The sequence below is a fragment of the Erpetoichthys calabaricus genome, chromosome 3, assembly GCF_900747795.2.
Source record: "Erpetoichthys calabaricus chromosome 3, fErpCal1.3, whole genome shotgun sequence".
NCBI lineage: Eukaryota > Metazoa > Chordata > Cladistia > Polypteriformes > Polypteridae > Erpetoichthys > Erpetoichthys calabaricus.
This window is the reverse complement of record NC_041396.2, coordinates 305,032,851-305,051,754: the sequence shown is the minus strand read 5'-3', so window position 1 is coordinate 305,051,754 and position 18,904 is coordinate 305,032,851. Positions and strand designations below refer to the sequence as shown.

Below are 18,904 nucleotides of genomic sequence, written 5' to 3'. Positions count from 1 at the left end.
AAGGCATTCATGCAGAGGGAGAAGTACAATGTTCTGGAATGGCCATCACAGTCCCCTGACTTGAATATCATCGACAATCTATGGGATGATTTGAAGCAGGCTGTCCATCAAATTGAACTGGACTGGAGAGATTTTGTATGAAGAATGGTCAACAAGACCTCCATCCAGAATCAGACACTCATTAGAGGCTATAGGAGGACAGCGTCTAGAGGCTCAAAGGAGGCTCAACTAAGTATTGATGTCGTATCTCTGTTGTGGTGCCCACATTTATGCACCTGTGTAATTTTGTTATGATGCATATTGCATATTTTCTGTTAATGCAATAAACTTAATGTCACTGCTGAAATCCTACTGTCTCCATAAGGCATGTCACATATTAAAAGGAAGTTGCTACTTTGAAAGCTCAGCCAATGAGAAACAAAAATCCAAAGAATTAAGAGGGGTTCCCAAACTTTTTCATATGACTGTATCTATGAATGAAGAAGATATATTGAGATGATCGTTCCTCGAACATTATATTAAACTAGCTGTGTAAGCCCATGCAGTAAAAAGCCCAGAATCCCAGAAACTATTGAAATCGTCAGAAAAAAAATTGAAATGTACAGATGTCAGGTAATTGAAAGGAACTACTCCGGGCATCTCTCTCCTAGGAGGTTTCATTTTGCCGAAGTGTTCACCTCGCTTGTGCATTAGCAGCTAAGCGACTTTGTCTTTCTTTGGAGGTTTCGTTTTGTCGACACGCTGGCCTTGCTTGCGTATCCTTGGAGGTGGAGCCCTTACTGCGACTCCAGCACTCACTTCCGGGCCAGACAGACAGACACACACACTTCCATGCAGAGACATTTATATACAAATCTAGTTAACTTCTTGATATTACATGTAGTAAGTAAGTCAGTAAAGTATGTAACTGGCTGCCCATTGTACCCAATGATGAGGTCCACTTCTGCCTTTACTGAGTTGTCCTATCCTGGAACAAGTGCTATTGCAGATTGGACATGTACAGTCTATGTGGTAGTGGCAGCCATGACTGTGTTCCTCCTGAGTGTGTTCTGCTGTCTCCTGGCTCCCCTTTACTCCTCTAGCATACGTATCCAATCTGAGCCCATCTGCCTCCAGGAGTTACAGTCAGTAGCAACATCTTCCAGGTCCTCTGGCCTGATTTTGCACTTTAACATGATCTTCAACTGATCCTTATAGCGCTTCCTCTCGCCCCCAAGCAGAGCATCGTCCACGACGTAGCTAGCCATATAGCATTCTGGGTGGCGGACAATTTGGGGGGCATCCCTACCACTTGTCCCAGCCATCGTAGCTGGTGCTGGATGATCAGGGTCTCCATACTTCTGCAGTTGTTTGGTTTGTTTTTTTTTTTGAGTATTTCACAGTGAGGCACGTGATCACACCACACAGTTCCCAAGAAGCTCTGCAGGCAGCATATATGGAAATGCTCCAGAAGCTTAATGTGGCAGCTTTAAATTACCCAAGCTTAACATCTGTAGAGGAGGGTGATAACGCAGATGGTTTGGTAGACAAAGACTTTTGTGCGGAGATGCAAATCCTTATTTTGAAAGACTAACTGATAACAACAACAATTTATTTCTTGTATAGCTGAAAATCACACAAGGAATGCCTCAATGGAATTTAACAGGCCCTGTTTTTTGACAGCTCCCCCAGCCTTGACTCCCTAAGAAGACAAGAAAACTCCCCCCCAATTAAGAAAGACCCTTGTTGGGGAAAAAAAATGGAAGAAATCTTGGGAAAAGCAATTCAGAGAGAGAGGTATGTTGGGTGGGCAATGGGTTTAAAAAAAAATCAGGAGTGGTCTCCCCTCGACTTTCTTGTATATTCAGATATGGGGATGGAAATTTGAGGAGTAAACCACAAGACAATGATTATAATTTTATATTATGTACATTAAAGAACCATCAACAACAAATCAGATCCATCCATCCATCCATTTTCCAACCCGCTGAATCCGAACACAGGGTCACGGGGGTCTGCTGGAGCCAATCCCAGCCAACACAGGGCACAAGGCAGGAACCAATCCCGGGCAGGGTGCCAACCCACCGCAGACAAATCAGATCAAATTAATAAAATTTTGAACAATTATTAGAGAAAAGCCAAGCAAAATGACACGTTTTATTGGCTAACTAACTAACTAACTAAAAAGATTACAATATGCAAGCTTTCGAGGCAACTCAGGTCCCTTCTTCAGGCAAGATGTAATCTTTTTAGTTAGCCAATAAAAGGTGTCATTTTGCTTGGCTTTTCTCTACATTCATAATGGCTAACACGGTACAACACCCTAGTAGACCAATTATTAGAAAAGTAAAGTTGAATAAAATGGACTCTGCAGCTGCATGAATAACAGGTAAGTACCACTTTTGGTTAACAGGAATAGCTCAAAAGTTGACAGAAATCTACGTTTTGTACTTAATACTTGTATGCAAAATTTGGTTGACCTAAGTGAAAGCGTACTCAAGTTATCGTGTTTACACACACACACATCCATCCATTATCCAACCTGCTATATCACGGGGGTCTGCTGGAGCCAATCCCAGCTAGCAGGAAATAAACCCCGGGCAGGGCGCCAGCCCACCGCTGGGCACACACACAAAGCACACACTACGGACAATTTAGAATCGCCAATGCACCTAACCTGCATGTCTTTGGACTGTGGGAGGAAACCCACACAGACATGGGGAGAACATGCAAACTCCACACAGGGAGGACCCGGGAAGCGAACCCAGGTCTCCTTCCTGTGAGGCAGCACACAGGACCCACACAGACATAATTCCAAAAATGGTATTTATGGACTCAGAGAGGTCTAAAATGTCGAGATTCATCAAAATCTCAAAGTGGAATTTTTGGAGGATTCCTATACTTTCCCCATTCTTCACATACGAGAAAGTCAGGGAGGTCTAAAACTATTACAATATGACGATTACAATACTTTCCCTATATTTTGTATACGAGAAAGTAAAAAATGGGTTAAATCGGTCATTCTTTTAACCCACATTGTCCTGAACAGGGTCGCGGGGGGCACTGGTGCCTATCCCAGCCAGTATGTGGTGCAAGGCAGAAGACAGACCATCACAGAGTGAACACACACACACACATCAACCACATACTTGAGCCAATTTAGCATTGACAATCCACCTAACTTGCATGTCTTTGGACTGTGGGAGGAAACCGGAGCAAGCCCACAAAGACACTGGGAGAACATGCAAACTCCACACAAGGCCGACCTGGGACATGAACATTGGTCTCCTTACTGCAAGGCAGCAGTGCTGTCATCGTGCCACCGTGCTTTCCAAACAGGTAGATAAATACACAAATCAGAACACAAGTAACAATTTTTAGGAAATTTTAGGTAACAAAAAACAAATCATAGTGAATTCGGATTTTTAAGCGAGTGAGTAAGCATTCAGGTTTCTGCTCCAGTTTGCTTCTACCTGCTTATGTGAAAGAAGATTTTCGACTGTCACTAAAACAAAAGCAAAATATCAAAATTGGCTAATTGCGACAGCTACAACATATTAAAGCTGTCTTTAACAAATCTTAAACCAGATACGGACGACTTGTGTCACACAATGTCAGTACAAATATGAAACTGTTTCAATCATTACATCATTTTACAGGTGGCTCTGAGGCTAAGGATTTGCACTGGCCAGTTTCGAATCCCGTAAATGCCAAAAGAGACTGCTCTGTTGGGCCCTTGAGCAAGGCCCTTAAGCTACAATTGTTGAGCGCTTTGAGTAGTAAGAAAAGCGCTATATAAATGCAAAGAATTGTTATTATTATAAGCATACACTCATACACTTGAGCAACATCCTTCACATAACTTTCTCTTTTGTAATCACCTTTTTTTTACATTTTCATCAATGTTCATCGGATATCAATCATATATACATTATACAGGGCTCCGCAGTCTCAAAAAGTTTAAGAATTACTGCAGTATACGACAGAAGCAGAGCACGCTGCTCTCCGCCCATCGGTTTACCGCTGCTCAGTATCGTCGAGCCGCCTCCCTCCCTCGGGCACCCTTTGCGAGCATGACGCGCAAAGCTGAAGGGGGTGGTAACAAATGCAGTGTTTGGCTGCTCAGGTAGCCAATGGTTACACTTCCCATTTGATGCGTCGCCCACTGTATCCAATAGAATGCAGCGAAGGACGGCGCATCCTCAAGCACCCGCCTTTAACGTTCGTTGCCAATCACGACGCTAATGAGGTGTTTCCTCTGCAATCGTCGTGAAGCGAAAAGTGCGATTGACAGCGACACGAGCCAATCGGCTGTGCCGTCAAAGAGTAGCCTACCGCCCGGACGCTGATCGAGAAGAAGCCGCCAGTGAAGCGTTCTGTTATCCGGGCGCTGCTCAAGATGGTGTGCGGCGGCTTCACGTGCTCCAAAAATGCACTCTGTTCCCTCAACGTCGTGTACATGGTGAGTCCCGTTCCCGGGTAGCGAGAGGGTGTCTGTGAGATGCGGAGAGGTGGGCATTCGCGGGGTGGTAGGCCTCTCTGAGAATAGGGAAGCCTTTTGAGTGAGTGCGTAAGAGCCGGTAGGGAGCCCCGGATTTTGGGCCGGTGAGCACTGCAGGTGACAGACTGAGCGAATTCCTGTGAGAATTTTGGAGGCAGCCGTTTATCCTCCTTTATGACCGTTGGTTGGTCGAGTGCTGCCGGTGAGCGCTGTAGTTAACACTACATAACGGATGTTGCTGGGCATAAATCACTGTTTATTATCTGCTGTATAGCGCCGTTAACAATATGCACAATAGCAAGGCGTATCCCAGAAACAATAACACTGACAGTCGGGATTAGAATCAAATTTAAATAATAGTAATAATTTAAAATAAATCTGGTGTTAATAAAAAAAATAAGGAGGAGCTGGGAAACATCGATCAGTCCTCCGGTGGAGACCGAATGGAGAAATCAATCCGAAAAAGTCTGAATGAGCATAAGCCGCTCTGTTTCGGGGTGTTGATAAGAAAGGTAATGATTTACTTCTTGAGGGAGAAGTACATAATAAACAAGAGTAATTGCGTCAGATATCTGAAATATTAAAATATGTACATCAATATAAATGTTTAAAGTGAACAATTTCTCATTTATAAAAGAAATGCCTTTTTTTTCACCCTCTGGTAGGGGTCCATAGAGAATAAATCTTTAGTAAAGGGTCAAAACAACATCATATTCATAATCTAAAGCAATACCCCACATCCCTATGTATCTAATTTCTCAGTTATAACCTAGAAGAAGCTGTTTGAGGGTTAGGACCACCTGTAAAAAAAAAATCAACAATATTATATTTGTGATCAGCATCCTTGCAATAGCATAAAGCTACACTCTGTATGCCTATATTACCTGTCCTCTCCCACCTTCAATCCCCCTGGGGCTTACTGAAAAGGAGTGACTTTTACTTTTACTGCAACATATCTGACCGCAAGCGCCTGCAAAAGGATAGTGAAGACAGCAGAGAACATTATTGGGGTGCCTCTCCCCTCATTACAGGACATATTTTACAAACGCAGTGTCGGCATTATGCGGGACCCCTTACACCCCTCACATGGACTTTTCACACTTCTGCCATCCAAAAGAGGATACTGCAACATCAGAGCCAGATCTGCCAGGCTGCAGGAGAGGTTTTTACCCCCAAACTGTTAGACTCCTTAACACCATGCTGCCCCCTGGGATATTCCACATGGCCTCAACCACCTACCTCTAAAAACAACTTTTATACACGCGAGACACTTTCCTGTAAAGACGAGTGTGCAGGTAGAGAAGAACTGAAAATCTCATACTGACCTTTAAGGATTTTGACATTCCTGATATCCTTCTGCTGTGAAACATTCTGACCTGTCACTGTTTACACACGTCTTAAACAACTATTATCATACACTGATAATTTCTGTATTATCTATATTTATTATTTATTTATTATATTACATATTGAGGGCGGCACGGTGGCGCAGTGGTAGTGCTGCTGCCTCGCAGTAAAGAGATCTGGGTTTGCTTACCGGGTCCTCCCTGCGTGGAGTTTGCATGTTCTCCCCGTGTCTGCGTGGGTTTCCTCCCACAGTCCAAAGACATGCAGGTTGGGTGCACTGGCGATTCTAAATTGTCCCTAGTGTGTGCCTGGTGTGTGTGTGTGTGCCCTGCGGTGGGCTGGCGCCCTGCCCGGGGTTTGTTCCTGCCTTGCGCCTTGTGTTGGCTGGGATTGGCTCCAGCAGACCCCCGTGACCCTGTAGCTAGGATATGGCGGGTTGGATAATGGATGGATGGATATTCCATATAGACTATATCTAGTTTGCATAATACCATACAGTGCATCAATCTTGTCTTTGCTTGTTTTTGTTTTAATTTAAATTTAAATTTTTAATTTTTTATTTGCACTTCATGTTGTTACACTGTGGACCCTGAGCTTCGCAATTTCGTCTTTCTGTTTACTTGTATATGGTTGAGATGACAATAAAGTTCACTTTGACTTTGATCTCCTTGTAAACGCTGGTCCTGGAGGGCAGCAGTGGCTGCAGGTTTTCATTCTAACCCTTTTCTTAATTGGTGACCAGTTCTTGCTGCTAATTAATTCCTTCTCCTTTCATTTTAATTGCCTTGTTGTTTTTTTTTTTTTTTTTTAAGATTTGTTCCCTTGAATTTCTTCGTTTCTCTGAATTGCATCATTTCTTTCCTTAAATGGCACCCAAACAGAAATGAAACACAAAGTGAGTAAGCCAAAAGAAAACCAGCTAAGTCAGAGAGAGTGCTGGGTGGTATGACTAAAATACTATATCACGGTATTTTTCAAAATTATACCAGTTTCACGGTATTGGACGGTATTTTTTTTCCCCATGCATGAGTGAATGTTAACCACATTTTCCACTGCAATTACTGGCTAAGAATAACCTATTCCACTGTCATAAGTATTGTACATTGTACAAAAAGGCATTTTAATGTGCACACAAGTATTAATACAGGTTTGCATGGCCCCATAAAGTGATAGTTTTCAAGGGGGTGGCACTAATGGAGAGAAGGAATCACATTGCATGACAGTTGCAGTCAAAATATAGAACCTTTTTATTGAACAAATTTTGCAAACAACTTAAACTATAGTTTTGACAACATATTTTCAACCATCCAAAGAGGCACTTAGACTTAGTAAAATATCCAGAGGTGCTTGTCAAAAGTTGTATTGCACTGAACATGTCTTAGAAAAGGAATAAATATTTTTTATAAACCAACTCCACTTTCTGTTAATGTTAACAGTCTCTGTCCATTGACACGTTAGCTATATGGATTATAATGGCGTTGGTTATCTCGATCCTCTGCTTGCTGTTTTTGTCGTAGGCACTACCTCTAGCAAACGTGTCTGACTCGAGTGTCCTCTACCTTTTTCAGTTTGACCTGAGGACGTGGAGGGTGCCAATCTCGGTTCCATACACTGATGGTACTCCAAAGCATGTTTGCGGCTAAGGTGGTGCAGCAAATTACTTGTGTTGACAACTTTAGCTCGACAGCATTTGCAGTAAATAGTTGTTTGGTCCACATCTGACCTTTTAAAACCAAACTATCTCCAGACAACAGACGCGGCTCTTTTCTTTTGTGTTATTATGTTCAACTTTATTGTCTGCAACAGCCTCAGTTTCAGAATGTTCTCAGTCCATTTTCACCACTCAATACCTGCACTAACTCATGTACTCCGTTGCATGCGTGTTTAGTGGAAAAAGATTGTACCTCAAAGATTTATTAGCACCTTATATTCGAAGTCAGGCTCTCACAACCACACAGACAGTATGAATTGCTTTGGGGTTTTTTTTGCAAGCGCCACTTTTTTTATATACTGTAGGCGATGCGGAAAAATCTATCTAAAAGAGCAGTTTGCCAGGCAATTCGTAAAGTCTGTTTGGCTCTGAAATATTTCCTTTGGGTTTTCATTGTGTTTCCTGGACACCTGCGCGTGCAGACAATAAAAGAGGCATTTCTTGCCATTGCAGGTAGGTAATACACAGGCAAAAACACCCAGAGTTCCATAAAGAATCTCACAGTCAGCCTAACGTTCTCATTACCAGGATTTCCAAATGTGATTGGGGCACATGGGACTGATCAGAGTGGAGTTTGATCAAACATTATTTGGAAAATGTACCTCTCCTCCTGATGAAAAATCAGACACAGTATCTTGGTCAAATATTTGACCTTCGTTAATATCTCGTTGGTCAGACACAAGTTCTAAGGATATGTCATTCCCTGCAACTGACCCAACAAAAAAAAAAGAGGGCTATATGGAACATACCTATGGCACACATGGAGGACAAATATATGTAATGACCATCCTTTACCTGAAATGAAGTGACCACTGCATCCTGCCACTGGTTCTGAGGAGGAGCTTCCCCCTGGAATGCCCTCACAAACAGGGCGATGGGCATTTTGCTGGAGAGCCAACTCTTCTGCAGGGGTTAGGTCTGGACCGCGTGGACCTCTACCTGTTTTTTGCTTGTCTGCCTTCTTATTATCTTTAAAATTAATGTTCTTTACATTATATATGATTCTTTATGTCAACAATTATTTAAATAGTTATATACCAACTTGACGTATATTTTTGTACTTCACTTTAACCTGTTCCCGTGTTCTCCTTGTGCTCACGTTTGATCTGGAATTATGACATATTAAATAATAATTAATCTGACACATAGGAAATGAAACTCTGCATTCAGTAAGTACAATGCACACTACTTGGCGTTTAATTTGTCGGCCACTTTTTGCCAGCCGTCTTTTCTGGTTTGGGCTGCTTTTGCAGTGTTACCCCTTGTGCATATTAAATCTTGAAGTTCTTTGTGTTCTTCGAATAAAAGGTCTTGCTCCGCTTGTGTGAAAAAAAAATGCGCCCGTTCTTTCGTCATTTTGTTCCAGCCTATCAAAGACTTGCTGATCATGTTTTCTAGACTCAATATATATGGGCTTTTCAATTCGCGCGGGCGCACGCAGTCATCTCGGATGATCTGCTCCGTACTTCTAAAAAATTTTTATTTTTTACGGAGGATTTGTTCTATTCTGTGTATTGTATTGTATTGTATTGATCCCCTTCTTTCGACACCCACTGCACACCCAACCTACCTGGAAAGGGGTCTCTCTTTGAACTGCGTTTCCTGAGGTTTCTTCCATTTTTCCCTACTAGGTTTTTTTGGGAGTTTTTCCTTGTCTTCTTAGAGAGACAAGGCTGGGGGGGCTGTCAAGAGGCAGGGCCTGTTAAAGCCCATTGCAGCACTTCCTGTGTGATTTTGGGCTACACAAAAATAAACTGTATTGTATTGTATTAGATCCAGCTCGACTAATCTACTACACGGCTGCGTTTGAAAAACCGACTTATCCCAGATGAGTTTCACCAGCGTTAACTCATCCAAGATGAGGCATCTGATCTTGGATGATTTAAGCGACGTATGGAAAATACCCCCCAGTTGTTTTGGCTCATTTTGTATCTCATTATTGTTTGGCAGCTAATTTTAGGAAAAAGAAACAATTAAGGGGTCTGAGTCTTCAAGAACAAGTCAATTTAAAATGAATTCAAAAGCTAATTAACAGCAATAACAGGTCACTAATTAAGAAGAAGGTTAGAATGAAAACCTGCAGCCACTGTGGCCGTCCAGGACCGAAGTTGGAGACCCCTGTCGTATACCATGTAAGGGTGAATGCCTGGGTCAGCTGATGTGGCATGCACAACTTCAAGTCCTTCTTTATTATTTTTTTGCCAGACGCCTGTTGGTTTACTTCTTATCATAAGAGTAGAATTTCCTTCTACACAAAATATGGTTTAAAAGTGGGAGTAAAAAATTGTTTTGTTTTTTTTTTGGGTCAGAAGCTCCACAGACATGCGGGAAACCCCATAAAGCTTGACGTCCTAAATAACCAGACATCAAGCCGAGTCGAATGGCATTTCCCATGTGGGGGTTTTCTTGTACCGGTAAGTCAGGAAGTACTGGACAAAAAATAAATGAGGTGATTTTTTTCAAAGCGTTCAGAAGTCATTTTTATGAACATAATTTGAGAAACTAATTTTGCCTGGCATATGCCAGTTATGCCATCCAAGAGGAAGGATCAAAAAATGTAACAGAGCCAAGTGCAGGGGTGCCCAGTTTGGGTTAATGGAGGGCTGTGGGGTATTGTTCCAGCCCCATTGTCTCATTTAGTAACTAGTTATCATTCAGTATTGTGCTTCATTTCAGGTGAGGCTCCTAGGTTTCAATTAGTCTTAAAACAACCCAATTCCCTATTCTTAATCACTTCTTGCTTTCTTAATGAGCCAGTGTTTAAAAATGATATGCAAGTGACAAAGAAATCGGCAGGCCACGTCTGACTTTGGTCCCATTTACACCTGCAAAGCACAAACGGTTAAAGATTAATTCCATGCTGAAAAGGAAAGAAGGTAAAAGACGCCAGCGTTTCAGCTGTGTCACCTTAATCAGGTGTGCAAGCGAATGATGTCATCATGTTAGGTTTATTTTCACATGAGGGAAATTAGGGTTGTCGGTAGGTTTTACTCAAAGACTCAACATTGCAAAACACATCGACAAACGGCACAGCCTTCGAACATAAACTTAGTAGTAATAAATAAAACATAGCAATGAGAATAACACTTTCCGTGAAACACTAGATCAAATATATCAGACTCCACTGATGATTGATACACAACCCAGCTGTTCGTCCTACGGTTTACGCCTGTGGATATTTTATTAAATTTGAACTTATTAATATCACATGGCATGAAGGAGTATCTGAACTCGTTGCCTTTTATCATTTGAACTTTGAACCTGTCATCTGATGGCAATGTCGTGGGTGAGTCTCCCGTCTGTCAGAATGTGCTCTGCCTTCTGTAATACTTGTTCGTTAGACTGGACTGTTGAGATCTTGTGATTTGTACTTCTCTGTTTTACACTTTGATTTATTCTGTCCTTGTTGGTAACGTATTGGCGATTCTACATTGGCCCTAGTGTGTGCTTGGTGTGTGGGTGTGTTTGTGTGTGTCCTGTGGTGGGTTGGCACCCTGCCCGGGATTGGTTCCTGCCTTGTGCCCTGTGTTGGCTGGGATTGGCTCCAGCAGACCCCCGTGACCCTGTGTTCGGATTCAGCGGGTTGGAAAATAGATGGATGGATGTTGGTAACGTTAAGATTTCCAAACCAGGCCATCAGAACGTAAGCACAGACAGACTCAAAACAAGATGTACGAAAGAGTGACCTCATGGTGGGACTTGCGCTTAAAAAAACTTGGCTTCCTTAACCGATAGAGGCACTGCTGTCCCTTTTTGTTTTTGCAGATGGCTTCTGTGTTTTCCTTAAAAGCCAGTCTGGAGTCTCTGGTTGTCCGCAGATATTTATAACTGTCAATAATCTCCACTGCTTGGCCTTCGATGATCGGTTCCTGTGAGCGAATGGTGTTTCTTGTTAAATTGGTTAGAATTTCCTTTGTTTTTGTGTTGTTTAGGCTTTGAACAGACTGGTCACACCAGGTAACAAAATCATCTACCTCTCGACCAGGACTTGTTTCATTCTTATTCAGTAGGCTTACAATCGCCAAGTCATCGGCAACATTTAAGACAAACCTGTTTTCAAATTCACTGCTACATCCATCAGTATACAGAATGTATGAAAGAGCAGACTTCCTGTGGATGAGGACAGAATGTCAGTTAGACAGCCATTGAGTTTCACTCTGAGTCCTGTCTGGTTAAAAAGTCAATTGGCCGCCCCACGAAACTGAAATCCAGATTAAAATCTTTTTTAGAAATGTCTCTGCAAGAAGGTGTTCCTGCATGGTGTTAAAAGTTAAGAAGTCTACAAACGGAAGCCTTGCATGAGTCTCGAGGCTTTCCAAGTGGGTATTGTTGGTGACATATTTGCAGGTGGCACAGCAGCACCCGTTACAGCTTGAAATGCCTGGTGGGGAATGTGGCTGTGTTTTGTGAAGTCAGCTGTGGGCAAGAAGTTTATGTAGGGTAGGTGGTCTATAATAATAATAATAATTAATAATAATTCATTACATTTATATAGTGCTTTTCTCAGTACTCAAAGCGCTCTCCACACAGGGAGGAACCGGGAAGTGAACCCACAATCTTCCACAGTCTCCTTACTGCAAAGCAGCAGCACTACCACCGCGCCACCTGTGAGGACAATGATCTTCTATGTAAGAAGATCAAGGAAGAGTTTTGGTGGGAGGCTTCTGTGGAAGGATCATTCATCAGAATGGGGTCAATTCTATTTAATGACCTGTGGGACACACAGAGAGAGTGTGTTACAGTGGAATAGGAGAACCAGCAGGATGTAGGTTTCATTATTGGTGCTCCTCTTCGAGAAGTTGTTGCGAGGTCTACTCCTGGTTTGTTTAAGGGCCCTGTATGGATGGAAAAACTCTTTTTAGCGGGGCTTCACTGAATTCATTTGCACCTGTATGTGTTCATCATGACTTGTTACTTTTAGTAAAGTATTTTAAATGAAATGGAGGAGATAATGGACTAAGAATTGCTAATCTGCTTTGGCCTACAAGATATTTAGTTAATATTCCCAAAAGGAAAAATCTACAATATCGGAAGTGTGGTAGAACGAAAATGAATCTTGTGCAGTGGTAGCACTGCTGCTGTCTCGCAGTAAGGAGAACATGAGTTTGTGTCCCCGGTCCTCCCTCATAGGAGTTTGCAAAGTGCTATATAAATGTAAAATGTTGTTGTTATAACTATTTAGCCATAAAAATAAACAAGTTGTATTACCAGTAACGATTGACTTCTAATTAGGCAATTGAGTTGGAATCAAAACTTGTAGCCACCGTAGCCTTGCAAGACTAAACCTGAGCACCATTGACGAAGGCCAGGTCCACACTAGTAAGTTTGTATTTAAACACAACATTTTTAAACAAAAACGGTCTCCATCTGCACTAGATTTTCCCACATTGCTTATGAAAGTATCCCCATCGACACTAAAGTAACCCAAAATGCATATTTAGACGTTCGCCTACACTTCGCATGTGCTGACTGGTGGAAAAATTCTTGGAAGGGATGGCAATGCCACCACACAGTGGAATTTATCGTAAACTGTAACAACGAGTAAATTTTTTGAATTTCGAAAGTCTCAAAAAAAAAAAAAATAAAAAGGATAGTCAAGATCGTATTAGTGCAAACAAATGGAAATGATTACTCGGTGAAATAACAGAACAGCGAAAAGAGATTGAATATATTGTTCAGATTTAAACTTTAAGTCGGAGACTTGTAGATCGTCTAATGCGTGTTGCCATCAGGGAAAAAAAAAAAGTAGTGTTTTTTCCCCAATGAAGAGGCGTATCTGCGAGAATTTAAAGATTTGTTGTTTAGAGAAAGTGAAATCCCGCGAGAGAAAATTTCAAGCCCCACGACACAAGAGTTTATGCAAAGAGATTTCGAAAAAGTCTTGCCCACATAACCACACATACGGTTCAATCATTTCTCATTTGTGTGAATGCTATTGTAGCGGCTGCTGCTTCACCACCTGAGGCCACAGGTCCGCCACGCCCTCGACCTTCTGCAGTTTGCATACCAGGAGAAGGTGGGAGCGGAGGATGCCATCATCTACATGCTACACTGATCCCTCTCTCACTTGGACAGAGGCAGTGGTGCTGTAAGAATTATGTTTCTAGACTGCTCTAGCGCCTTCAACACAATCCAACCTCTGCTCCTTAGGGACAAGCTGACAGAGATGGGAGTAGATTCATACCTGGTGTCATGGATCGTGGACTATCTTACAGACACACCTCAGTATGTGCGTCTCGGGAACTGCACGTCTGACATTGTGGTCAGCAACACAGGAGCGCCACAAGGGACTGTACTTTCTCTGGTCCTGTTCAGCCATCGGACTTCCAATACAACTCGGAGTCCTGCCACGTGCAAAAGTTCGCTGACGACACTGCTATGGTGGGCTGCATCAGGAGTGAGCAGGAGGAGGAGTATAGGAACCTCATCAAGGACTTTAAGTGGTGCTACTCAAACCACCTACACCTGAACACCAGCAAAACCAAGGAGCTGGTGATGGATTTTAGGAGGACCAGGCCTCTCATGGACCCCGTGATCATCAACATTTATTAAGCTGAACATTCGATGTACTTAAGTAGTTATATATGAGAGATTATTATATTCCAGGGGTTTGTTGAGAAGTAGCTTGCCAAAGTTTCAAGCCAAGGTTCCCCAGAATGTTGTACCATCTAATCAGGGCTTCCCTACATACAGTATATAAAGGTTTACATTATCATACATTATCATAGCTATTAGTTTTTCTGTTAACAGCAGTTCCACAGCATGGTTTTGGACAATAGCAGACCTACAATTCCTAGCAAATGCTTAACTGTTGACAAGTATGTGATCAACTATCACGTGAAAACTCAAAGCCAGGTTGATGAGCCCTTTTGTCTTGGCATACCACCGCCAGGATTTTTTTTTTTTTTTTATTTAACAGAGAGATATGTGTGTAACACACAGTGCATTAATAAAATGGACAAAGCAGCACTAGAAAAGGTCCAGAGAAGAGCGACAGGATGATTCCAGGCCTACAGGGGATGTGTTGGAAAGAAAGATTAAAAGAGCTGAGCCTTTACAGAGATGAAGACGAGACCTGACTGACGTGTTTAAAATGATGAAGGGAATTAGTGCAGTGGATCAGACGGGGACATTAAAATGAGGTCATCAAGAACGTGGGGACACAGCTGGAAACTTGTGAAGGGCGAATGTCACACAAACATTAGGAAGTTTTTCTTTACATAAAGAACGATAAGACACTTGGAATGAGTGACCCTGTAGTGTGGTAGACAGTAAGACTTTAGGAATGCTTAAAACTCGACTTGATGTTTTTTTGGAAGAAATAAGTGGATAGGACTGGCGAGCTTTGTTGGATTGAATGACCTGTTCTCATCTAGAATGTTCTAAAGTTCTATTAGCTCAACAAACAGGCCTGATGGACTGAATGGTCTCTTCTCATTTGTCACACTTACTGTCTTACTACCTACTCGTGAACCACCAGGCCTGAAACCATGATCTTGGGAGAACCGAATGTTCTATATATGAAAGCAGTTTGAAAATAACTAATAATAATAATACATTTTATTTATATAGCGCCTTTCCCATGCTCAAGGCACTTACAGAATATAAGAAGAAAATTGTTCTTCAGTTGTAGCACAGAAAAGCAAAAAGACTCCTTGAGGATCTTCTAGTGAGCATTTTAGAGCTGGCAACCTTTATTAAAGTTCCACCCTCTGGTTAGTAGGGCACCTCGTCTTATATTAGTCATGTCTCAGTTTACGGCTGAAATAAATATTTTTGTTCATTTTCACCTGTGCCTCTGTTGTCAGTGTGTGTCGGATTGGTGCCAACAGAGCGCTTATTCCACAGGGATTACAGGTGTTTGTGTCTTTCTTACGGCAAACTGATTAAGAAGGTGATGTGGCAGAGCGAACAAGAAGAGCAGGGGGCATCTGCTGAGAGTGAAGCCAATTAAGTGATAGGAATAAGAATGGCGGCCCCGGCTTACACTGTGTGCAGCTTCTCGTGAACCACCAGGCCTGAAACCATGATCTTAGGAGAACTTAATGTTCTATTAGCTAAACAAACAGGCCTGATGGACTGAATGGTCTCCTCTCATTTGTCAAAGTTATTGTCTTACTACCTAAGAGTGCTTTTAATATCAATATATGAAAGCAGTTTTAAAATTATTTTTTCAGTTGTAGCACAGAAAAGCAAAAAGACTCCTTGAGGATCTTCTAGTGAACGTTTTAGAGCTGGCAACCTTTATTAAAGTTCCACCCTCTGGTTAGTAGGGCACAACGTCTTATGTTAGTCATGTCTCAGTTTACATGCCATCGAAAGCTGAAGCCCTGTGATTGTTTGCCAGAAGCAAAGTTTTTCAAATAACCTTGTATGTGATAAGGGGTGTACAATAAAAAAAAGTTATCTGAAGTAGCCGTGGTTTACATCCCAGATAACATTCCACATTAACATCCGGGTTAGACAGTGCAAGTTTAATTCTCCTTAATTAACAGAAGCCAATACCCGATTACGTTTCCCAGATATGTGAACACTGCAGACAGCAGAATGTGCTGAGTACTGTTGGCCATCCTTTGCTGTTCTACTCCTAAGGACAGGTGGCTACCATAGTTTGGTGCATTTGTGTTGTACTTCCATCAGATTGGCCGGCCCAGCACTGATTCCACTCTAGAATGGCCAATAGGGCAGGGAGGTGGCAAGCTGGCCAAGGTCTCCAGGACCTCTCTGACTCTTTTTATCTGTCTGTGGTTCTGCAATTAGCTGATGGATTGTTGTTTTTCATTTATGTTAATTAGTTTCTACTTTGTTTTTGATTGTAGCTGAACAAATCTGTTATCTCATGCGTGATAGTTCTGTATTTAGTGAGTGGTATCATCTCTTCATGCATTTTTCCTTCAGGATGGTCGTGGCACTCTGCACCTGTACTTGGTGAGGTGTGGCATGCAAGAATAAAGTAGTTTGTACCGTGATAGTTTGGCCATCTAGCTCTGTGAAGAGGATTACTTGTGTTCTGGTGTTCTGTCTTGGTAGAGTAATGTATTGCTCTACTTTCCCCTTTGTATTATTAATATGTAGCCTTTGTCAGAATGCCTAATCTCACAGACTTACCACATTATTGTATACAACGTATCCCCACCTTCCCTTCTACATCTATAACCTCAGGCAATTAGGTGTAGTAAAAAGACAAGCAGGAGTTAAGTTACACATAAAATAATGTATTATTGATAATATTCATAAATAACAATATGCAAAGTACATTTGGATATTGGCAACCATACAACCTGATTAAATGGTGATGTGTGGTTTCAGGCGGCACACAGACTTGTTAGTTATTTAAAATGTCTCTAGTCAAGGCATCATTGGTGCTCAGCTTTCATCAGAACAGGCCGCAAGCCTGTTCAATATGGCTGCTAAGCTGTGCTCTTCATTGTGTTGTCTTCATCATCAGAGGTTAGTAAGAGATCCATCTTACTAACCGAAGGTTGTAAACCAGATATGGACGCAGGGCGCTGGGCACATTGAGGCGCACACGCACTGCTGCATTGCACAGAAAACACAGAAACGAGAAGGTTGTAAACCGGATGTCATGCGCACTGCAACGAGCCCGCCACCTGTAAACTACACTTGCTCTAATCCACTGTGCCAGTAATGTAGATCACATAACGGTCATTCAGTTTGGCGCCCGCCCCAGAGTCCAGAGTCAAACGCAGCGGCGTCCCAAAACGCTGTGCCGCCTGCCGCGCGTGCCTACAACGCCCTTGCGAAAGGAGTCGCGGCTCAACCTGAGGTGAAGCGTGCACGCCAGGTTGTACAGCCGCCCGGATGCGACTGCCCACACCACCGCATATACCCTCCATGATATGTCTTCACGCAGCGGCTTCCCTCCGAGGCACATATTGTGCCGTGGCGCTTGCCCCACACTCAGACGCAGTGGCTTCCCAGAGTCAGTAGGTGGCCCCCAAACAACACAACCTGTTCAAGCAGTCGGTGTCAGCGAAGGCAACAGACTCGCGTCTCCACAAAACGAAACCGCTTTAGTACAGATATGCTTATTGGATTAAGTGACATTTCCCCAGACGCACCCGCCCTCCATGATATGTCATCCATCCACATATCGGATGGAACAGAAACTGATTGCCATTCTAGGATTTCCGATTACGTTAATAAGAGAGAGATTGTGAGGTTAAACCTGTCCAACCCCTAGAGCCAAAAAATAAAAACCAATATTAAATTAAAGATTGATAATAATGCAGGAAAAAAACAGACAATAACTTTATATAATGTTAACGTTTACCCCCCCGGGTGGAATTGAAGAGTCGCATAGTGTGAGGAGGAACGATCTTCTCAGTCTGTCAGTGGAGCAGGATGGTGACAGCAGTCTGTCGCTGAAGCTGCTCCTCTGTCTGGAGATGATCCTGTTCAGTGGATGCAGTGGATTCTCCATGATTGACAGGAGTCTGCTCAGCGCCCGTCGCTCCGCCACAGATGTCAGACTGTCCAGCTCTGTGCCTACAATAGAGCCTTCCTCCTCACCAGTTTGTCCAGGCGTGAGGCATCCCTCTTCTTTATGCTGCCTCCCCAGCACACCACCGTGTAGAAGAGGGTGCTCGCCACAACTGTCTGATAGAACATCTGCAGCATCTTATTACAGATGTTGAAGGACGCCAGTCTCCTAAGGAAGTATAGTCGGCTCTGTCCTCTCTTGCACAGATCATCAGTATTGGCAGTCCAGTCTAATTTATCATCCAGCTGCACTCCCAGGTATTTATAGGTCTGCACCCTCTGCACACAGTCACCTCTGATGATCACGGGGTCCATGAGGGGTCTGGTCCTCCTAAAATCCATCACCAGCTCCTTGGTTTTGCTGGTGTTCAGTTGTAGGTGGTTTGAGTCGCACCATTTAACAAAGTCATTGATTAGGTCCCTATACTCCTCCTCCTGCCCCCTCCTGATGTAGCCCACGATAGCAGTGTCGTCAGTGAACTTTTGCACGTGGCAGGACTCCGAGTTGTATTGGAAGTCTGATGGCTGAACAGGACTGAAGAAAGTACAGTCCCTTGTGGCGCTCCTGTGTTGCTGACCACAATGTCAGACGTGCAGTTCCCAAGACTTTATTATTATTATTATTATTATTATTATTATTATTTATTTATTATTTATAATTATTAATGTCCCAAGACATTAGGACATCATGGTACTTAAAAGCGTCTGATCCAAGCCAATTCCAAACAGCCATACTTCAGACCAATGGGGGAAATAGAACATCTTAACACCTGCCATCCCTCCAAACCACATGTTAACGTAACCTGGCTTTCTTGCGGGGGTTGAAAGGCTTTAGCAGAGAAACACTCGCCAAACTGGTTTAA

The 18,904-nt window shown here is 42.7% G+C and overlaps 1 protein-coding gene across 1 annotated transcript in view; it reads left to right on the top strand.

The window, feature by feature from the left end:
* Positions 1-4,278: 4,278 nt before the first annotated feature.
* tspan31 (tetraspanin 31) overlaps positions 4,279-18,904 on the top strand; it is a 98,323-nt gene continuing 83,697 nt past the window's right edge. The window contains exon 1 of the mRNA XM_028798658.2: positions 4,279-4,441. Coding sequence (XP_028654491.1) covers positions 4,379-4,441 — 63 coding nt within the window. The 5' untranslated portion in view covers positions 4,279-4,378. The remainder of the gene's footprint in view (positions 4,442-18,904) is intronic.